The following is a 23,754-nucleotide window of genomic DNA, read 5'->3' as shown; positions in this document are numbered from 1 at the left end:
GAGCCACAATAGATGGCACTGAATTTCGGAAGAGGTCCACACTCGCAACGTAACTCAGACACACGGAGAACACAGAATGTGCACTGGTTTTCTTTGTTTCGTGTCCTAGCTAACCTAAAAGACATAAAAATACAGGGGTGCTCTCTCTTCCCTTTTTCCATGCAGCTTGAAAGCTCTTCATAGATCTCCCCCCTCTCCATTCTCCAATCCTTCTTTCTCCTCCCACACTTCACCTCTTTCAGGTTCATAAAACCGTCTTGCTTTTAGAAATCTGAAGATTTGGCCGGGAGGGAAGAACGGGAATGCTAGCAGCACCGAGAGCAGCGTCCTCACCGACGGGCGTGCTGCTTGTGGCTGAGTGGATGGAGCCCTTGTTCAGCAGGGCCACGATCTTCAGCACAAAGTCCTTGGGCACGTGGCTGGACTCCGGCAGGATGCACTCCCGAATCAGCTGGACCACCTGTGAGAGCGGCCGGCCGAACGCGCTGAGGGGGCAATCTCGGGGTAGAGAAACAGCGTGGCATCTGCTCTGGCAATGTCCCCAAGTTCGGCAAAACTTTGAAGCGTCCCCCCAACCGTCTTACACAAATTTGCCTACCAATTTGGAGGGAAAAAGATTGACAGCGACGTTTATTTCCAAAGTCCTATAAGGTAAACACATGCATTGTTGTCTCATTATTATAGGCAACTCGCGTTATGGACGATTTCTTGAGGAACAAGGGTGTCCCTATTAACGAGACATCCTTGTATTTAAGGAGCAATCATTGCAATTTCTTTAGAAAACATTAGGCGGTCGTACCGGGGAGTGAAGAACCAACTGGTTATAACTAGGGTGTGTACTTTCCGGTGTTTATTTGTGAGAAAAATCGGCGGATGTTTTTCGGTGTTTATTTATTTTCAAAACACCGGTGTATTTCGGTGGAGCGTCTCACGACGAGGCTAAAATCGGCGACTATCGGTGAAAAAAAGCGATTGATCACAGACAGAGAATTCCAATTTTATTCACATAGTTCATACACTTCTTCTCTAGGAAGCAACTACTTCTCACACTTGGTTATTATAGTAGATGCAAGCATTATAGTATATGCAAGCAAACGTGCCTTGCGTGTAGATGCTTGCATCTACACGCAAGGAACGTGCTGCCGTCATGGCAGCACATTCCTTGCAGTTCGCAACCCGCAATTATGAAAACGCACGCTCCTGTACGACACGGACGTTGGCAGTGTCTTCCGGGAACCACAGCAACCTCTGAAAACATGGCTTGCACCGACATCACTTGGCCAGACACAATGAGGAAAAGGCACGTGAGAGCCTACCCTCCACTGCGTTAATTTTTCCACAAAAGGGGGCCATGGGAGGCACAATAGGGGAAAGGCGTATGAGAGCTTAGCTTCCACTGCGTTAACTAGACGCTTTTGACCCCCAGAAAGGAGGGCGAACTGGCGCCACCTGCAAGCCATGTATAAGCACTGGAAGAATGCAGGATCCACGAGATAACACGCTTGACGAACCTCTACGGGGGAAGTGTTTTGCCAGGTCGGAAGTTAGCAACGACCGGTGCTTTTCGGTTTTAACCAGGGCGAAAATATCCAACCACCGGTGTTTTTCGGTTTTAACCGATTTTATATTTTCGTCACTGATGGATGTTTATCGGTGTTTTCCGGTTAAAACCGGAAAATGCACACCCTAGTTATAACTTGCCCACTAAATTTAGTGGGGAAATTGAAACTATTTTTGCTGCTGCTCTTTCTAGAACAAATTCAGCTGTCTCCAAGACCTCACGCCTTTGTTCCTGTCTGTACCCAGTCACGTGTGGCATTGAGGTTGCCGCCACTTTAAACAAGAATGCAACTTGCCTTGCAGTCCAGCATTTCGTCGCACTGCTGGTCTTCCAGGCTCTGCGTCGGGGGCGGATTGCTTTGTAAAAAAAAAAAGAAAAAGAAAGAAAACGGAATAGTTCAGTGTTCTGGTCCCATGGAACGTCTTGCGCCAAGCTTTCCCTCCCCACACTCACCTCGAAGAAAAGAGGAACTCCTCGAGTGTTGTGGCAAGTTCTGCCCACACATCCTTGAAGTGGACCTCTGCATTTCAATGTACCAAGGGAGAAAGCACGATGGAGTTGCAGAAACATCGGTCGGAGTTTCTACCTCGCCGCGTTGGGTTGGGTAAACATACTCATAAATTTTCCCATAAAGCAAAAGCGCACTGCGCGACACTGTAGATGCAAACATGCAATCGCCCGTTTTTTTTTTTTTTTTTAGAATAGAAAGGTTGTTATGAAAATAATTAGTGTCGTGAAAAGTGCTAATTCAGACACTACCACAAGTTGTAAAATTGTGCGCCTGCTGACACCCTTTTAAAGTGAAATGCGAAAAATTATCAAATGTCCTGTTTGTGCTAACAGTGTCACACAGTGTGCGTGAGGTGAGTGTACTTTGAGCAAACTAAGCCAAACACAAAGCACTTTCACAGTAGAGTAGGCCATTCTTTTCTTTTCACATTGCCATTCCTGTCAAACATACATTTAATTTAAAAAAAAATAGATAGCCTAAAAACTTGTAAAAAAGCAAAAAGAACATAGCTCCGTACCGGATCCGACGAGCAAAGGCTTGCCATACTAATCAACCGATCCATTCTGTCTAGGGTTTCAGACATTTCTTGCCCTTTCAGGATCGGCTGGTGTCCAAAAGTCGTCCGAAATTCGCATATCCCATAAAAGCACTACCGATTGTCTAACAAGAAATAAAACCAGTTCGTCACCAGATTTCTTTTTTTTTTTTTTTTTTCGTCACGGTTTTTGCGCAGATTCGGCCATTTGTCGCACAACTGGACCCGCCATTAGGCATAGCCTAAGCCATACCTACATGTCTCCTGCGCTGGAAAGTTCCTGGGTCCTGTAATTTCTGCGTCCTTTATGAGGTGCACTGACTGCCTTGACAAATTACCCATGTCATCAACCGCTTAATTGTGAAAAATGACAGTCGTTTTAGTTAACTACGCGAATGACAATTCTCGTTCGTACGCAAAGCAAAGTGAATCCTGTAGTTTCAATTTTTAACTTCGCAAAGTCTGGAGGTAGGCTTCGAGCGGACAGCGCCTACCAACACTACATGCTATCATATAGCGCTTCAACAGGCCCGTGGTGTTGCCAAGGCGAAGGCGCAAGGTCTCCGTTTTACCAGCACTGAAGGGCAGCGTGTTATGTGATGATTATGGTGGTGGTGCAACAGTAAATGCCAATGTAACATTTGCTTTTTACTTGTTCCTTGTATATCGTAGTGGCGCCCTGTCGGACAACCGGATAAGGCATACGTTTCGAATCCCGTACAGAGGCACAGTCCGGGTCCCGCTGAGTCGCCATCCAGCAATGGACCTTTTCCGCATACCGACGGCACCAGGCGGTGGCTGCACGAACTAAAAATCGAGGAAGTGACCTACCTGCGCTACCAATCAATAATGGGAGCTACGCTACCAGTTTCTTCGCTCTCTGAGCAGCAGCGCCTGCCCAACGCGACTTTAAAGAGGGGAAAGAAAAACAGGACGCAAACGACGTGTTTTTCTTTCCGTCCACTTTCTTTTTTAGTGTAACACAATTATATATATGCTGCAATTACGTGCTCTACTCGCTGATCAACAGCCTCCTTCCAAATTTCCTCGATTTTTCGTACCGATTTCCGCCACTTGGCATCGGGCGCTCGCGCGTGCGCAGAACGCTTCTCGGAAAAGGTCCATTAAAATCGGCATCTAAACGCGCGCGCGGACGTGGCTGAGAAGAGCACTTCTCCCCGCGCACCGGTGCATTGCGGGGAAACAGCAGAGCGCGGGTCACTTTTTTAAAGCAATACAGTGTTGAAAAGAAAAAAAAAAAAAAAAAGCAACGAAAAAGAAAACGAATTGGCGTTGGATGAACGGTTTATGTAGCCAACCACCATTTGAATCGGGCTATGGCTTGCGCCACCTGTCCAGAATGTCGTCAACTGACCATTGTTGTGGGCGATGGGCAAGCCAACCCGGAGAACGGCTAGGAGCGAAGTGACGGCCAGCTTCCAGGTCGACTGGCTCGGGCAGTTGTACTTCATCCCCAGCGGGACGTGGAGCGTCTGCAACAAGATGGCGGACACCAGGGTCGGACCGTAGATCTCGCAGTGTCACCTTCGACATGTCCTATCCAGTAAAGTACGCTAGCGTGGCACAATCTGCGCAAGCCCCCGGTCATGGTCGTTGGGGTCACCGGCAGACTGGTGAGTGATGGCAAGTACGTCGCAGACGGCTAAGAGAGAAAAAAAAAAAAAAAAAAAAAAAAAAAAAAGCAGGCCGAAAGCGATACTATACACTACGGCTAATTCGAGTCGACTAAAACGATGCTTATCTTCCGAATTTATAAATTTCAATCGTATCTGAGCCAACCGAGAGATTAGACGCGAAAAGAACCGCGCTTGGCGGGGGACGCGCTTCAAACGACGCGCAGAGTCAAGTTGACAAACTTTCCGCCAGACGGCGTCACTAGCCCCATTATTTGTAGACACGTTCATCCTGCCGAAGGCCATACGCTCCGCGGGCCTTTAATTCCCCTACACTAACCATCCATTCACCCTAAACAAGGTGAAAACTACAGGGCGTCTGGGAGGCGTTGACTTGACCAGGTATTTCTGAGCAAACACCCGGCGCAAACGGGAGGCTACTTTCGAGGACTATTAGGATGAAATCTCGTCACAAGTCGTCCGAGAAGGCGCGATACGACAACGCTTCGAAACGCCTCGTTTCCGCATTTATCTCAGGCAGCCGATGAAAGCAATTCTCGATTCTTCCAGGTATCAATTGTGAAAGTTTTCGAAAATTTTCCTCCTTAAACACAACGATGTTCGTTAGATTACGGTAGGGGGAAAATCCGAAACCACGGTTCGTGCTGCTCTGCACGGCGTGCACGTTCGTCTGCTCCTGTGTTTTGTTTCCCGTTCCCCCCTATTTGAACCAATCACGGCGCTCGCTTGGCTGCCTTGCCATCGCGCGTTCTTGTCGCTTTTTGATTCGAGTGCGCCAATATTCTTACCTGCATATCAAGAAGCCTTCACAAAATAATCATTCAACAAACAGAATTATCGCAAGCGCTGATGCATATATGTTTAAATAGAAGTAAAAACAACACGTAAACAACTTAAACGAGGCGAAAAAAAAAATGGCACCGACTTTTACTGGTGAGAAAATTGGTGTCACGTGACGTCGATTTCCCCCGCTCAGCTGGTAAATTTAGCGGTGAAACTGGATTGGTGTCTTTAAAGTCACAAGACGTACATTTTTCCCGCTAAATTTAACAGGGAAACTGAGTTGACGTATAGGTCACGAGCCGTGTGACGCTTTTCCCCGCTAAATTTGGCGGAAAATGGACGGACGGCCAAAATTTTGGGATTATGAGGTAGCGTTAAAAGGCATCTCATATTTTTAAAACTCGGTACCAAAATGAGTTGCTGGGCGAGCTGGTTAGACATGTTGACTTAAATAGCGTAAATAAGGTAAGGAAGGAAGAGACAGCAGGAAGGAAGGAGCGCCGACCACTGATCTCTATGACAATTGCTGGATCGCGCTTCCCCGCTTGTTCGCTGCAGCGCAAGTGAAGCCACCGGACTTCACTCGCTTGGGATACGATTTGCCGTTTTTGCTAGCCTTTGCTGCGGTTTTCCAGCGTGCTGTGGACACGTTTTCTACTCGCTCGTCGTCATTCGCCGAAGAAGTTTTTTGAAGACTCTGTGTATTGTTGAGACTTGCCGTTGTGAACACGTGAAAAATTTTACGAAAGTGCAGTGTCGCAGGAAAAAGGCACAACGCGTCGAAAGGAAGGGCTGGCGGCGTGTTCAAAGCTTCCTTGGCACGCCGAAGTGCCGTGTCTCTGTGCCTTCGCACGCTTGGATACCGACCAAGAACCGACGCCGTGTGTATGTGTCTAGCGAGTGCAATGTGCGTGAAGCTGTTCGTGCCTCTGGATCAGCGTCTTTTCCCCTCGCGGTTTAGGAACGAGCTTAATCCAGCGTCCACTAGCGACGGAAGACGGGGGGAAGGTACGTCTTTTTTTCGTCCTTAGACGATTTACACAATACCGTGCACAACAGCTCCTCATCACTGATCAGTGCTGGCTTATTATCAACCTACTTAATTGCACTTGACGTTTGAGCGCGGCTCGCCTAATTGTAATTGGTCAGCAGATTGCACACGACCATATCGGCCGCGCTTCAAAGATTTTCATTCTCGCCGTCTTGTACTTTTGCTTTCGAAAACCCCCCTGGCTCCACAACGTTGCCCTATTCGTGCTCCCACGGAATCTATTAGAGTAGATTTGGGACATAGCCATGGTTAATATAGTACATAAGAACACGTACAGATCTCTCCCTTTTATTGATAGCAACTCACCGGAACAGCTGGACGATCCAGAACTCTGTGGCCGATATATATAAATGATCTAAAGGCTTCTACGCGCGACACACGTTCAGAACTTTGGCGCGGCGTCAATTCTTGACCGGTATCCAAGCGTGCGAAGGCACAAAGATGCATCACTCGGTGTGCCAAGGAAGCTTTGATCACGCCGCGACACCGGCGACACTTGTTTTCGACGAGTTGTACCTTTTGATACGGCTTCACGCACATTGCACTCGCAAAACACATCCACACGGAGTCGATTCTTGGTCGGTATCCAAGCGTGCGAAGGCACAGAGACACGGCACTTCGGCGTGCCAAGGAAGCTTTGAACACGCCGCCAGCCCTTCCTTTCGACGCGTTGTGCCTTTTTCCTGCGACACTGCACTTTCGTAAAATTTTCCACGTGTTCACGACGGCAAGTCTCAACAATATACAGAGTCTTCAAAAATCTTCTTCGGCGAATGACGACGAACGAGTAGAAAACGTGTCCACAGCACGCTGGAAAACCGCAGCAAAGGCTAGCAAAAACGGCAAATCGTATCCCAAGCGAGTGAAGTCCGGTGGCTTCACTTGCGGGAGCGGCAAGCGCGATCCAGCAATTGTCATTGAGATCAGTGGCGCCGACTCACAACTGAGGTTTTAATGATGAGGTAGTAAAAGAGAAGAAAGATGTCAAGTGCGCTAACATTAATAAAGTAAGGAAGAGGAGGTATAGTTACAAAAATTATCAAAAAATGATACTAATTACAAAAAAAAAAAAAAAATGACTTTCAAGAGAGGTTAACTTTTTAACTATACCTCCCCTCCCTTCCTTCCTTTATTAATGTTAGCGCACTTGACATCTTTCTTCTCTTTTACTGCCTCTTCATTAAAATCTCAGTAGTGAGTCAGCGCTCTTTCCTTCATGTTGTCTCTTCCTTCCTTACTTTATTTGCGCTGTTTAAGTCAACATGTAAAACGCGGTATTATTATTTTTTTTTTGTCGAACTGTTACGGTGCAAAGTCTGGAATGCCAGATGCTTTTTTATGAAATCTTCTCTGCGTAACTTTTGGCGATACTTATCTCCGTCGAAGCAAACTATAACCGACAGGGCCGGAAGGAATTTCGTTAAACCCGATAAAGGTCAGACTGCTTTTCTGTATATTAAACCATGACCTTAGCCAAGTGCAGATAAAGCGAGGCAGACGGATGTCGTCTACGCGTGTTTTTACATCCCAAGCTATCGTGAAAGCTTAGTTACACGTCTAAAGAACAACCCGATCGTCCATTGGTTGAAAACCCATTTATCAGGACGGAAACTATTTATCTCCAGAAAAAAAAGAAAAAAGACATACTGCAGTATTGGAATTTTTTTTTCTTACCATTATTATATTTATCAGCGACTTGACTATTTTTCAATGCCTCCCGGAATGTAGTCTCAAACCGAATCAGGCGATCGAGCGTGGATCAAAACGAGCGGTAGCCGCATTGGTACTTTTTTTTTTTTTTTTTTTAGGGTGTTACGTGGCGTTCAAACGGTGTACCAAACATATTCAAAGTCGTGGGTCATCCAAAGAACACATTCAATATTAAAAATTTAAAAAAAAATAATACGGGCCCCATTTTTGTGGCTTCCAAAAAAAAACAAAAACGCAAATACGCTAATAACAATTTTAAAAAAATGTTGAACAGATTACAGGTGGTACATTACACGTCATTCTCAATAGGGACTTCCAGCGAACCGTCCGCGTGTTCCGTGTTCACACAGCCCCGTTTTCATACGTTACCTTACGAAGTCGCCGGGACAAGCGTGCCTACCAGTTCGAGGAGATATAGCCTGGCACGCGACAGTCGAGACACCAATGTTTCGGCGACTCATACCGTAACGTAAGTATAGGTAAGAAAACGGTGCAGTGTGAACCAGCCTTAGCGGTTTGCTAAAAGTCCCCATAGTATGTGGCAACGTTACCGCGGGGCATACCGCGGACTGGACAACGCGATGGCAGCGAACAACGGACCAACGTTGCGACGGACGGGGGGCCGGTACTTCGGAACTGTCGTTCGTGGGTACCGGCTAATCGATCTTCAAGCGCAGAACATCGAGCGGATAGGGATACGGATAGGGCAAAACAATCGCACGGCAAACGCGGTGCACGGAACTTCGTCGTCTGCTTCACACAAAAAAAGCGGAGGAAAAAAAAAAGGCGCGGTCGGGTGTAGTCACGTGACTTCCGGCCATGAGCTTCCGAGCTCGTGTTTCAGTTTCGAGCAGTTGAGTTTGTTGGCTTTATTAAAAAAAATATACGTGACTGAAGCAAAATATTGATCGGGTAGTCTCTTAACACCATAAAAAATCGCCTCGCAAAAAAAAAAAAATTGGGTGTTAGTGTTTTTTTTTTATGCTCGCATATTGTTGTGTATTTCTACATTTGTATATGTGCCTTCATCACCTTTCTGCAATCATACCCTCTGGCACCGCAAGTTAGATTAAATGAATTTTCTTATTACTATTAAACACCGCTACTTTCATTATAAGTGTCATAAAATCGAAAAATTATCTGCTCAACAAATTATAAACACAGACCCCACCCCCCCCCCCCCCCCCCCCCCCCCAGAAATTAACAAAAGAAACAACATAAACACCAAATTCACGGAACCGCGTTTTCATGCAATAGTAAGCGCTGAAAACCACCTGCAGGTTTGCCCAACAAAACACGCACCGGAAATTCACGTACATTTACCATAATTTCAACATAAATTCATACCATAAAAAGCTTCTCGAGCGAGAATGAAAAACAAAAAGCATAAATTAGGCTCGATAGAAAAATCTATTTATAACAGATCTTCGCGAAGAAGCAACGGGGATTCAGATTACATTCGACGCCAAATATAACCCCCCACTTCATCAGAAAGCCGAGATAATTACTTCCGCCAGCCAGGCTTTCGAGTCTTCAAAACAGAGTCAGCTGGAAATTTCACGGGCACGGACAGGTGCATCCGCCAAGTGGGCGACTTCGCTCCCCCAACCGCTCCGCCGTCACGCCCACGAACTCCGCCGCCTATCCAGTGGCGCTGACGTCGCTAGCGCGGTGCAACATCATCTTATACTGTGATAAATCCAGGATTGGGTGGGCACTCACTACAATATCAAGGATTGGGTGGGTTGATGCGGTTGCGCTCAACTACTGCCGCTTTGGGTGCGCTTCATAAGAACCAACATTACTGCCTTTTCCGCGCCTCATCCAGATGCCGAGCCGCTGAAACTGGCAACGGCCGGTGATCACCCTCCGCGGCCGCACACAACTTGTAAAAACGCCAAGCTGTTCAGAACCTAACAAATTAGGTGTTGAGTTTAGATATCGATTAATAAAAGGCGATGTCCTACCTTCCAACGGCGACTTCCAAAAAATGCTACATATATCGGTGACATTTCTTCTAGGTTCGGTATCGCAGCGGTCCAGACCGGATACCTATTTAAACGGGCGCTCTAATAACATCTGAGCCTCTGCTCTTTTTTTTGGTGGGTGGGTGGCGGTGGGGGTGGGGTGGGGGGGCATTTTCGGTGGTGTGCCGGGGGCTCCGCGGGCCGGATGCAATCTAAACCATAATACACTAACAAATCACGTTTGGGAGGAAACGTAACCCTGTCCCATCATGCTATTTTATTGATGATCATAGATTAAGTAATAACAGTGATGTTAAATATTTGGGGATTACTTTGTCAGGCATCCTTTCTTTTAATGTTCTAAGAAAGCCAGCCGCACTTTAAATTTTCGTATTCGAAATTTACGCGGTGCTCCACAGAAACTAAAAGAGACTGCCTATTGCTGTTTGGTAAGACCTACACTGGAATATGCATGTGTTTTGTGGGATCCGCATCAAAAGTACCTTGCAGATAAGTTAGAAAAACTTCAAAACCGTGCGGCGAGATTCGTAACAGGAAATTATAGTAGGAACAATAGCGTAACAGAGACTAAAAATGTACTTGGTTGGGAAACTTTATTGTCAAGGCGCAAAGATTTTCGATTGAGGTTCTTGCTTGCAATTTTTAATGATATGACTGGTATTGATAAAATCAACTACATAACATTACCTAACTACCGTTCAAATCGTGTGGATCATGTCAGAAAAATAAGGGAAATTTCTTGTAGAACAGATTATAAGAAGTTTTCATTTTTTTCCACGCACAATCGCTCAGTGGAACCTGTTACCAGTCTTTTTTTTATTCGTGACGACGTGGGACCATTTATCTCAGGAAATGGTCTTGATTTTTAATGTTGTTTATGTTCAATGTTTATGTATTTTCTTTATTGACAGCCCAAATTGTATATTCAAATGTTCTTCTTTTTTTTTTGTTTTTTTTTTTTTTTTTTTTTTATTGAGCGTAATAATCCATGGGTTGTACCTGCTCTAATGCCGAAGTTTTTCGGCGCTGCAGTTTTTTTTTTTTTTTTCTGTAAATAAATAAGATATAAAAACGCGAACTAAAAAAAAATAGATTTTCTGTTTATGTTTTCTAATTCCAACTCGCCTGCACACTTTCGCTTCATGAAAGCAACGTCGTCTGCTTTCGCGGCTCCTCGCTTCCGATCGCCGCGCCTCTGGTGCTTCCCGCGCACAACGCGACCACGATCGTCGGCAACAACACACTTGCCCGACCAGCGATTCAGCGCACTACAGGCCCGTATGTTTTCCCGATTGACGTCGTTGTTCCCGCGTCATGTTTCCAATCGGCGTGCACGTGGACGACGGACATTCAAGGCAACGATTGCGTCAGCGGCGCCAGGAGCAAAAACAACCTCCGTAATCCACGTGCGCGTAAGATTCGCGCAACGCTCGCAAAAGAAATAACGCGAGTTCAAGGGCCCTTGCGCAAGTGGCGGACTGCGTTACCCCGTCGGACAAAACAAAGGGCTTTGTGTTACGGCACTTAAATAGTCTTCTTTGTGTGCGCTGGAGCCGCCACTTATGAGATCCCCAAAGTAAGCTTCCTCATCGAAAATTGGTACTGAAGAATTTTGTTGTGCTCTCGGTATTATGTCTGGGAAGCACGCGGTACACCGAAAGGAAAAGAAAGAAACAGGAATTCAGGCAATGCATGAATGGTTTTGTTTGCGTGCGTGCATTGGTGTATGTATGAGGCCGTGTGGTTGTGAGCTAAAATAAAAACATTAATCGTCGTGATTGTGTTGGATATCCGCCAAGACAAAGAACTTTGCACTGGAAGTACTTGACGAATTGACGAGACAAAGAACAGAATCGACGAGACAAAGAACAGAAGGAAAACCGAATCCCCGGTTCCTTGCTGTACTTTGCATATGAACTGCAGCGAACTGCCGATGTTACCGAGACGCTGCATACGGCTACACCTATTTAAATTTAGCGGGAAGTGACGTCGCGTGATGCCATGCCGTCACGTGACACTAAATGCCCGCTGCATGTAGCCGAGAAATTGCTTATTCAGAGGTAAATTGTGACGTCATGTGACATCACGTCACGAGACAATATGACGTCACAGCGTCTGGACACTGTGTGAGGAGCGAGGGTTGAGGCGGTGGTTTTTGTTGCGCTGGCCGCAGCGGGAAAAAGGGGGAAAAAGCCCCGTTTGGGGGAGTTTTGAGGGACTTGAGGGAGAGATAAATCCGTTTCCCGGAACACGAAAAATGTCACCGTTGACGGCACCGGCGACGTCAGTTGCAGGGCGGGGACGTTCTCGCACGACCGGGTTGCGGTTTGGTTTGGACCGCCTTCAATGGGATAGTGAACCAAACATTGAAGTGTCCATAAGAAGTGACGCAGGATCTTTCCACGAGCCAGCAGCCGCCGATGTGCGCGAGCACACGCAACGACATTGACGTCATAGTCTTGCATTCACGTTTAGGATGACAGCGAAACGTATGGCCTCCGGACAAAAGGAGTATAAAGACAGGCTTTTCATCTCCACAAGTGAAAGCTGCATGCTTGTTAGACCAACTGATCGCCTACCTTTAACACCAGACCCCACTGTAGAGATGAAAAGCCTGTCTTCAATTCTCCTCTTCACCGGAGCCCAGAGATTTCGCGCTCATCTAAAGCGCGAAAGGAGGTCTTTGACGTCATTTTCGTTGCGTGCGCTCGCGCACTTCGGCGGCTGCTGGCTCGAGGAAAGATCGTGCGCCTCTTAGTTGTGATACTGAAATGGTTACGCATCCTTTTAAAGGAGTACGAAAACGAAACGACGTGAGCGCGAGCTCTCTGCCCCTCGCTTCAGAGTCGGCCAGCCAGAAGCGCAATGCGTATCGCGCTCGTGACGTCAACAGTTCCTGCACGGTCAAGGGTACTGTAGTTGCGAGCCTTGCCGCTTGGTGGCGCCAACGCGTGACAATCTTACCCAGCCGAAACGAATAAACATGCACGAATATGCGTGCGTTAACTGCAAAAACAAGCTTCCAAAAGCAAAAAAAAAAAAGGGGGGGGGGGGGGTCTCGCACTTTTAGCGGCCGAATAATTTCTCAATACGACTATTATTCTATTTGTCCGCACATCCACACGCTAGCACTTCCGGTGATCAGACGGAGATAGAGCAGTTCCGAACTGCATTATTATTATTATTATTATTTTGGAATTGAAAGGGACACGCGTTACGGTCATTTCGTAGAAATCACGCGGACGTGTGATCGCATAACAGTTGAACGTACGCGAAAGCGTGTGCTCACGCAACACCAGATATAGAAAACATGGTCGAGGGATGCATATAAGCTAGCCAAACGAAGATAGAGATTCCAAAAATAACTTATATACAAAAACGAGGAAGAAAAGTAGACACGATGAACAATAACCCTGAGACGACGATGAAGGAGAGGAGGAACAGGAATCTCAAACACCGCTGAAATTTATTGACACTGGCATCTTCACAAACAAAACAAAAAAAGACACAAAAAGAACAGAAAGAAGAAAACAACATTTCCGCAAACGTGTCTGTGCAAACACTAACATGAACGAATAAAAAGAAAGGGGGGGGGGGGGGGGGGGGGGGCAAACTTTTGTTAAATCTTATCAGTGACCTTCACCGTAGGACAAAACAAAAGCGTGGAGAAACACACACACACACACACACACAAGGAAAAAGCAAACAATTTAAAAGGGTCAAATATCCAGAAACCTTTTCAACCTTATGTCTAAACAGAGGGAAGGTTTGTTTACCGTGTTTCCGTGTTGAACAATTGTGATGGATTCTTTAAACAACCGTTTATGGTATCTTTCGTACAATACCACGGTCGTGTACTGCCATAAGGGTACACAATTCTGACACTGAATTAAGTGGTTCCACACTTCCGAGTACTGATCTTCGTTCTTAACACTACGTTTGTGATTCTGTTGTATAGTGTTAAGGACCAAGATCAGTACTCGGAGGTGTGGAAACATCCATGGTATTGTCAGAAAAAGATCGTAAACAATTGTTTAGCACGGAAACGCGGTAAACAAACCCTCCCTCGGTTTAGACAAAGTTGAAAAGGATTCCGGATCCTTGACCCTTTGGACTGTTCTGTTTGTTGTCGTTGCTGTTTTGTTTGCCTCCACGTTTTTGTTCTGTCCCATGGTAAAGGTCACTGGAAAGTTTTAAAAAAAGTTTGACCCCCCCCCCCCCCCACCCCCCCCCCCCGTCTTTTTTTTTTTTTTTTTTTTATTTTTTCAGGTCTGTTGTAGTGCAGAAAAGCTGTTTTCTCCTTTGTGTTTTCTCTTTTTTTTTTCTGTTTGTGAAGGTGTTGAAGCCTTTAAAAAAGGATTTTCGTTTGCGCCCTAACATTATGTTGAAAAAAAGTAGTCCTACATTTTTTTTAACGTGTTAGTTTGTCATCTTTTTTCTCCTTGGCATTGCCAAAGGTTTTGCTTCGTTCAAGCTAGCATGCAAAGTTCCAGAATGCAAATGCAAGTCAATCAGTAAATTTCTAACTCGTAGGAGAATAACATGTTACACGTGCCATTGTGGTAGTATGTTTCTAGTTCTTCGGCGATTCACCTGGAAGCTCCACCGAGCATAAATGAACGCGATATTTCCGTACTTTGCTCGCTGGGAAATATACGTGGCGCAAATAGTAATGAGCAAAACTGAGCACGAATCGACGAAGCTGCTTCCTTCCTTTTCACGTGATAGTTAGCTTCCCATATATACTCAGTATGATTTATAAGTATACGGTTCCGTATTTTCGTATTTATCCCAAAAAAGAAACTAAGAATTTCCACGTCAGGATGGCAAAATAAAACGCAATAAAAAGCAAAAAAGACGGAATTTTACTAACATAATGTTGTAAAAAATTATCAATATTTTTTTATTTATTTTTTATTATTATTATTGACAAAAGGCAGCTGCCGCTTATCTCGTCAAAGTTCGTTCGCAACAAACCAGTTTCCAGTTTGGAGCATACTATTTGTGCTTCTTAAGAGGGAAGAGAAGTTGTGTTTCTATAACAGTGAAAGATGTGAACCTGTTCATTTCACAGGAAGGGCAGAGCAGCTGGAGTTTTTAGGCTTTCAAACAACAACGTCCAGGTGTTGAATTACTTCATTATTTTCAAAGTACGGACACTAATTGAAGCGACGCTTCTTTACAATATTGTCGTAGGACAGTTCGTTCGCAATGATAAAGGCGCCCATGCCAAATGCAGCTGCAGAAATATCATTCGATACAGTGAGTTCGTATGCGTTTAGGGTATGTTCGTGTCCGGATAATCATTTTTACTTTTCATTCCGAAAAAAAAAAAAAAAATGGAAACGCGGTAAATTAAACTCCAGGCAATTAAAAAAAAATGGGAACCTAAAAAAAAAAAAAAAAAAAAAATAAACAAACCCCGAATTTTTAGTCAAAAATAAACTTAGAAAAATATCCTCTGAAGCTCACAAAATATAAACTCCGAAAACGCAGAAATCTAGTTAAATATTTTTTTTTTTTTTTGTGTATGTGAAGCTTGGCGGAAGTGTTATATTGCGACTTATAAAAAAAGTTACAAAATGCTTATGAAGAAAGTTCCCTCTCCAGGGCGCAAATGTTCAAACGGCACAAGGCCTTGTTAGAGGACTCAGAATAAACGGAAGACGACCTTGTGCGGAAAGCCCTTCTATATTTAAAAAAAAAAAAAAAAAAAAAAAAAAAAAAAAAAAAAAAAACGGACGAAAATGTGGAGAGAGTGAGGACTCTTGTAAGGTCGGATCGTCAGCTTCCATTGAAGAAGGATCAGTGGCGAGCTGAATTTTAATCCGCGTACCATTCATCAGAATGGAACGCATGATTTGGGCACGAGAAAAGTGCGCGCCAAGAAGGTTCCAAACACCGTCACGAGGTGGATTCAGATGATCAAGACAAGGGTCGTGTCTTGATCACCTAAATCCACCTTGAGAGGGAGAGCCAGAAATCTACAGTCGTCTGATCGCAGGAGGTCATGAATCGTGGATTTCTGAGTATGACACCGAGACAAAACCACCAAAATTGGGAGTGCTGCAGGCTGCAAACTCTCCTCGACCCCGAAAAAGCTAGAACGGGCAAATCCAAAATCAAATCAATGATCCTTTTTTTCTTTTTTGTAGCTAGGGAATTGTTTACGGGAAATCCGTGCCTCCGGGACAAACTGTCAATCACACTTTATAGCTGGGAGTCCTCGAAAGAGCGGCATGTGTGCGACAGAACACTGCAGTAGGCGTTTGGATGCGCCACGACTGCAGCGATGGAAGCGGAAATTTTACTTTTTGCAGCGGGTTCTGTAGCAGGCAAAATATTGGGCTGGAGCAGCCAAGGACAGTTTAAAAGCAGACGCCAACATCTGTTAGCACATCACTTGGGATGTGCTAACAGGATAGATAGGGCGTAAAAGGAACACAGTCGTCTTAAATAAAGATCTAGTCAGAGTAGGTTTAATTTACAATAAGTACTAAAACATCGTTGACAAGTCAATCACACAACACTTCATTGGGATAAATACTCTCTCCACTCTCCATTTTACACTCGGTAGTTCGTTTAGCCCGTAAATGTAATTTACGTAAAATGCCAGCGAGAACCGGCATATCCGCTAACGCGTGTACCAATAAAAATGCGTCCCGTCAGTTCAATGAACTTATTAAACTAGAGACTCTAATATCATAAACTGCAAAAACAACCTCCCAAAAATATTATAAAAGCCTACACTCGCGTTTTAAAGGTGACGCTGCTCTTTAGTGGCGTAGGATCCAGAGTTACGTCGAAGTTCGCCGCTCGACAGTTGCACAGGAACTACAGTGACTAGCGTATTCTCTCTCTCTCTCCCTCTCTCTCTCACACACACACACAGACACACACACCCATATATATATATATATATATATATATATATATATATATATATATATATATATATATATATATATATATATACACACACACCCCGTGTTTTCATCTCTCTCTATCTTTCTCTGCTGTCCTTTTCTTATTTATTTTTTATTTAGAGATTAACTTAGAGATAGGACCAAGAAGGTCGACCCGTAATATTTCTGAGCATAATTTGTGTGCCTATCGCGCTAAGTCAAGCACTTCCCTAGGTCAGTCACTGCTCCTAACACTCCGGCGCCAAGCGGATGGATGGATGGATGAATCCGGCTGAGCCCTTTGGATCGGGCGGTAGCTTACGCCACCTAGCCACGGAGCGGTGAAGCTCGACGCGCGCACTCTGGTGAGAGGCGGTGAAGCTTGACGCGAGCGGCGCAAGTGCCACGGTACACTGCAGCCACGGAACGAAGGCACGTGGCAGACACGATGATCTCATCGCGAGTACAAGACCCCGGTCCCGTTTTATCGCAGGAGCCGCAATCGGCAATTCTACCATTTTGCGAAGTTTTCTCGGGACTCTCCGACACCGAAGACATCGCCCGGAAATTCAGACGGTGTCGGCGATCAACCAGGCAGCGTATCAACCGGCCGGAGCGGTTGATGCCCAATATCGACGACTCTGGCCGGTTGATTCGCAGCATCAAAGCGCGACATCGTGACACTCGTCATCTCCTTGTACGCGTTCACTGATCGGCTAAACCAATTAGTGCAGCGAATATACCGTGACTTGCGCTTTTAGTACGCGCGTTTGTGGTTGTACGTGTTCGAGCCTTCGACTGTGCTCTGACCCAAGACGAAACTAACTATACGGCGAGTTGAGACGCTGCGAAATTCATATTTGTAGACTTTTTCTTTCCTTCTACTTCTCTGAATATTAAGGTCGAGCAATAATACATTTTCCTTTTTTTTTTGCTTTAAGTCTATCCGGCGCAGATGGGGCGCAATTCTTAGCAAAAAATGGCGGCCCACACCGTGTCTTCGATCGACAGGGTGCTCGCGCTGCTCGGTTACAATCGCGAACGCAAGATGGGACTCGGTGGTACAAGGCCTTTCCGCGGTGCCGTGGCTCTCCTAATTCATTAAGGATTATTATTAATATTGTTATTATCAACAATAAAAACATTCATATTGTTCCCTAGTCTCTCTATCTGCAGTATTTCAGTGCCCGTGACCTCGTTCCATCCCCCATGCTCCAAAACCACTCGAAAAACTGTCATTTTGGTCCTTCAAATACTACCGCGAAGAGCGTTCCCCGACGAGCTTAAACGCTTTTTAGCAGAAGCCTTCCAGCACTGCTACACAAAGAATGGAGACAACGCCTCCGTCGGTGTATACGTGTCCGAGGGAACTATACCTTGAGAGGAATAACCCTGGATGTACAAAAACAAATAAAATTTACGGTTACACCACACCTCGAACATGTGGCAGCGTTGACACGAAAACGTTCGTACGCACAAGTCGCACCTTTGTACACGTGGTACTTTGTGCGATCGGCGAAACTGCCTTGGTATACGGAGCCCGCAACACATGTATTGTGACCGTAACATGCGTGCAAGCGGGAGCCAGTTTCGACAATCTCGTCAGGGAATCAAACGAGAAACATATAACCCCTCGGCTTACGAAAGCCACACACAAGTTGTACCGTTGTAGAAATACGCACCACCAAAAACTTAAAAAACAAAACACCAAAAACGTTTTTTTTTTTTTTTTGTGCAAGGGCGAGCGGCCATTTTTGACTGCCTTGATTGGAGCACTCGCTGCACGAGCGCTCGTGCAGCCGCCGAGGCTTTGTCCAAAGCAACTAGCTTGCGCTTTTAGCATGAGCGACTAGCAACAGTCCATGCTAAGGTGAAACGAAGTATACCAAATTTCAATTGAGTATACGTTTCTGACACGTGAAATATATGCAAATTGATATATATATATATATATATATATATATATATATATATATATATATATATATATATATATAAACGAATATGTGCAGATGAATGAACCGCACTTCATCCAATGAATCAAAGTTTTCAGGAACCCGCCGAAAGCCAAAAAACGGCGGAGCCAGGATTTGGACTCTGGGCCTCCCAATGTATATATATATATATACATATATATTGCCGAGGCTATTAAGAACAACGACGATTTCTTTGCAGGGGCGGTAAATGACATCAAATCAAGCGTGTTGTTAGAATAACAATTAATTTTCAAACCGAATTTACAACATTTTTTTAATGCACAGTGTGCAAACAATTTTAGTAAAACCCTACCCTGAAAAACCACAAAACAAAGTCGCACATATACCGACCTTCGCTCCATTTATTGATTGCACATCGTATTTCATAAATTGCCCACTGTATGTTTATTGATTTTTTTCTTTTAAATATATATGTCGCATATTGTGCATTACGTTGTATCACGATTCTCATATGTATCTGCGTAGTTGGACTGCGTTCGCCCTTTCATTTATGTAGTTTACTATACCTTACTGTTTATTCCTAAACTGCCCCACTAACTAACGCAGTGGCGTAGCCAGGAATATTTATCCGGGGGGGGGGGGGGGGGGGGGGGGGGACAGAGGGAGAGAGAGAGAGATTGAAGCCCCGTAAGCCCCTCCCTGGCTACGCCACTGAGCTACCATGTGATATTCCAACCTTTTGGAACTGGTGGTATAACGAAATAAAAGAATAAAGTTATCAAAACTGTGACAATTTTCAGGAAACTTGCGATGTTGATTGTTTAGAACCCGTCGATCAAACTACGTCCCCAACAAAAGGAAGGAGGAAATTACCTCCCGATTTCAACCCACACAACTACGGGGGAGAGAGAGAGAGAGAGTTCATCTCCTAAGCTTTAATCGATCCACACGCTTATATCGTAACCTCCCCCAAAATAGTTGTTTTCGGTCGCAAGATCAGCAGCCACCCTCCGCTCAAGAGCTGACCACTTCAAAGAAAACGGGCAAAACACACACAAATGCGTCAAGTACGACTCCAAATGCCGATAAAGATTAAAAAAAAAAAAGCCAAAGAACGAGCGTATTAAAAATAAATAAAAAAAAAGACAAACGGCGGCGGTGGAATTACAGCAGAGAAAGAATGCTCGCGCACACACAAGTGGACGCACAGACAAGCCCCACGTGCCAAAACAGCCGCTCGTGCCATTTCCCCCTTCCCTCCTCCGGGAATTCAACGGCCTTTGCCGCGCATTACATCACGCCGACGCAATCCCCATGTTTTTTAACACTAGGGACTTCCCTAGCGTCCCTACGGTCTGAGTTTTGTCCCTAGCCGGATATCCTCCTCAATGAAAATATGCTTTCCACGAACGAGAAGGAACGCTCGCTGCGCTTGCTTCTGTAATTTTTTTTCTTTTTTACGCGTGTTTCTTTTTATTTTTCGTCTCCATTTCCTTTCTCTCTCGTTTTTGCATAAGCACGTAGGCAGGGTGGCGTAAGCTACCGTCTGTTTCATGCTTGTGCAACTCCGTTAACCTAAACGAACAAACAAGTATGGAAACTGACATAAGCGGAGCGCTTCCTCGTCTGCTTTTGGTCTGTTAAACAGCAGACGACTGTTATAGACATAGCAAAAGATGCGGGCGAGATTTGGATAACTTTCAACATGTTGAAATTCCGAGACCGAGAATACAAATAATAAAGAGGGAAGACATACAATAAAAGGTCACGCACGGAAACTTCGTATGCGTCTTCCCCTTTTTGTTTCTGGGTCTCGGATTGTTGATAACCCATTCTTTGAATATTGAGCGTTTCGGTTAACAAGCAAACAAACAAAATGCATTCAAGGTGTTCTGTGTTCTCCTTTCGTGAAGGTCTTTTCGTTTATAAACTCACGTCATCAATACAACGCCAGAACAATCGCTGAAGTTGTCGGCAGACGACTAACTTCAGCTTTTTATTCGATGTATACTATTTTATATTTTATTTTGATTCGAACATCGCATTATTTGTGCCGAACAAAAGCATTGAGTGTCTGACTTCTCCAGACACCTCATTATATAATTTTTTTTCCCCAACAGCCTAGATGGAAAAAAGAATGTCATAAAACGAATTTACAACGAAGAAAAAAAAATTGTAGAGCAATATTTACGGCGCGAAAAGAATTCGCGTTATAAAAACGCGACTGCACTGTACCCATATAAATAAGGGAAGAACATAAAAGACGAGGACGGACAAACGCCAACTGTCCGTGTTCTTCCCTTATTTATATTTTACCCCCCACCAGCACGCTCTTCATTCCAAGTACTGTACCCAGTTGCTACACATAATTTTCAATGATTTAAGAAGCTTTCGGTTCTTTCGATCTTAGTCCAGCGGAAAATATGTACCCCTCGAAATACGGCGCTCAGCAAAGGCCGCTTACCCCCACAAAGGTCGGATCCAGTTTCTGCCCACGTGAACACTGGGGGAAAGGAAAAGGAACGCGATACTGCGCCGCCAGTAAGCCACTGTAGGGAACGCTTATCCTTTCCTGGAAAGGGGGTGGTCGACCTTCAACCGGGCGCCCCGACCGATGGCCCCGACAGCTCACTTGCAGCTTGAGCACCTTTAATCGTTGGCCCTGTCGCCGCGAGGTGGCGGCGCCTTCCCCGGCATTCCCAGTGACGTCCCCATGCATCCCCAGAGACGACTTCTCCAGTCGGGAGACCGCCACAATGGGGTTTTGGCGATGAGAGGTGGTGCCGGTCTGGGTCCACTTGGACTCGATGTGAGTGACACGGCGTCAATTTCCTTCGACGCCGCGAAATGGAAGTGTTTTTCCCGTAAAGTATCGCCCAGATGGGAGGGTTTCCCAAGGCGTTTAGCGTTGTTTTTCTTCGTAGAAAAGGGGAAAAACGAGTTCCTTGGCTTGCCTGTGATTGGGGGAGGACCCGCTGGCATTGGGGCCAATAGTATTGTAACCAAATTTGCTCCTTAGGGGCTAGCCTTGTCCCTATGTCCGTTCGCCGTCGCGTGCTCCTGCTCGTGAGCTCACGTGCTCATGAGCACGTGAGCACGTGCTCGTGTAGGGCGAAAAAAAAACAACAACCGCATCTCCACGTGGTGAATGATGTTGATTGGGGCGAAGCTCTGGTGGTGCTTGTCTGCGTAGACGGTGAGCCGCAGCATGCCGAGCCTTTCGTTCGTTTTCATCCATGTCAGAAAGAGAATGTGTGGTATGGAACATGGTTATATGCGCATTTGAGCATTTGACCGCAGCGTGACATGGATGAGAACGAACGAAAGGCTCGGCATGCTGCGGCTCAGCGTCTACGCAGACAAGCACCACCAGAGCTTCGCCCCAATCAACACCATTCACCACGTAAAGATGCGTTTTTTTTTTTTTTTTATCAATTGTTGCTCTCGATTTTCAGCGTCTTTCCACGAGGCTCCGCCACCCCCACTAGCGAGCAGCGAAGCGACAACCCAGCGCGGCAGTCCACGATCGCCCGGCCCTGACTTACAACTTCTAGTAAGGACCGGGACAAAACAACCTGACCCTCAGGGAGGGGATCTTTACGGCCACTTTCAAAAATTCCTCCATGCAAAACTGCGCGCACTGCATGCTGGGAATCAGTTGGCCACACGGAGCGGAGCGTCGTGCTTTCGGTTTCGATCAGACAGCCGCTGTCTGCACTCCTGCAGCCTAGGGAGTCTTCATGTGCGCTACTGAAGGCACCCTACTGCAGCCAAGCATGTGAACTTCCAAGCCTGCACAACTTCTCTTCACGCGGATGCGAACGTGCTTGCGCGACAGGGGCCCCAGCAGGGACATTGCAATCCATCGTTCTACATTTGCCAACATTTGCAAAAAAGATTCGGCACATCGGGAACCACAAAAACAGTGTCAAGTGTTTTTTTTGTGTGTTTTTTTTTCTCGGTATCTCTCGGCAACGTCTACAGTATTGCACACTTGTAGGGAGCCGCAGCAATGAAAACGCAAGCAGCGTGTTCCATCGTGACAAAATCTGAAACCAAAACTAAGTGGCCAACTAGTACCCAGAATTCATTTCGTGCCACCAGGGGCGCCTCGATTCGGGAAAAAGGTGCGTTTCTCCACGCCTCCGGAAAAGCTGAGGGCCTCAAGTAAGGGTGTGTTCAACTGCTAGATGGGGGTACGTGTTTATTGGCGCCATTAAATTGCAAACTTTTTGTTGTGGGTTTACGGGGCCACGGGTGGTTTTTCAACGTAAATCCGGTTATAAACAGCCCTGGAGATGCTTGAAGATTTTACGCGAAGAATAAAATAACACCATTTTTGTTCCGATAGGATAAGCATTTTTTAAACGCGAAAGAAGTGTATAATCCGCCATCTCTAACGCCGCCATTGAATTGCAAACGCTTTCCAAAGCTCTCTACGGAAAAGAACAGACCGGCGCACAGATCCATCACGTGGTGCTTGCGCTCGTTCAGGAGCTTTCTTTGGGCTCTAGAAGTCACTTATTAATCTTCGTTTCTTGTTGCACTTCAAACGAAATGAATAAGTAACTTTCAGAGACCATAGGAAGCTTTCGAAAGAGCGCAGGCAACACGTGATAAATAACGGCGCGGGCGCCAACTACAAACTTGTTTCGCGCCGTAAATATAGCTCTGATATGTGTTCTTGTTCGTTGTAAATTCGTTTTATGACTTTATTCTCCCATCCAGGCTGTTAAAAAATTGTTTTCTTTTTGCATGTTAACCGCACTGATGTAATAAACGTAATCAACCAAATTTATCCAAAGCATCCGTTAAAGATCGAGAAAGAACGAGAGAGATTAAAATGACAGCCGTACAAGACCTATGACGCACTCACGCCAATACCTGAAATCGGTCATGAATGAACAAAGGAAATTCCCCAAAAAATCAGCAAAAACATTAAAAGAATTCTTGCTCTTTTTTTTTTTTTTTTCTTTCCTTGTCTGACGCCACCATAACGACACTTATCGACTGAACCCGTGTTACGAACGTGTCTCCTAGGCAATAAACAACACAACTCTAAAAAAAGAAAAGCACCTTTGAGTATATTCTGGCGCCTGGAGCTGACAAAGAACGTAA

The 23,754-nt window shown here is 45.4% G+C and overlaps 1 protein-coding gene across 2 annotated transcripts in view; it reads right to left on the bottom strand.

Moving 5' to 3' along the window:
- Positions 1–23,754, bottom strand: part of LOC115308871 (protein MON2 homolog) — a 93,553-nt gene that overhangs the window by 5,980 nt on the left and 63,819 nt on the right. The window contains exons 26-29 of one of the 2 annotated variants that reach the window (XM_029966988.4): positions 3,983–4,100; positions 2,015–2,081; positions 1,857–1,917; positions 334–460 (exon numbers count right to left, since the gene is read on the bottom strand). In XM_029966988.4, coding sequence (XP_029822848.2) covers positions 334–460; positions 1,857–1,917; positions 2,015–2,081; positions 3,983–4,100 — 373 coding nt within the window. Of the gene's footprint in view, positions 1–333; positions 461–1,781; positions 1,918–2,014; positions 2,082–3,982; positions 4,101–23,754 lie in introns of those variants that run through there. The other variant, XM_042286829.1, reaches the window with a different exon arrangement.

The sequence above is a fragment of the Ixodes scapularis genome, unplaced genomic scaffold, assembly GCF_016920785.2.
Source record: "Ixodes scapularis isolate PalLabHiFi unplaced genomic scaffold, ASM1692078v2 PGA_scaffold8__174_contigs__length_109621045, whole genome shotgun sequence".
Classification (NCBI taxonomy): Eukaryota; Metazoa; Arthropoda; class Arachnida; order Ixodida; family Ixodidae; genus Ixodes; species Ixodes scapularis.
Note: the sequence above shows the minus strand (reverse complement) of the source record. Positions and strands in the feature narration are given on the sequence as shown.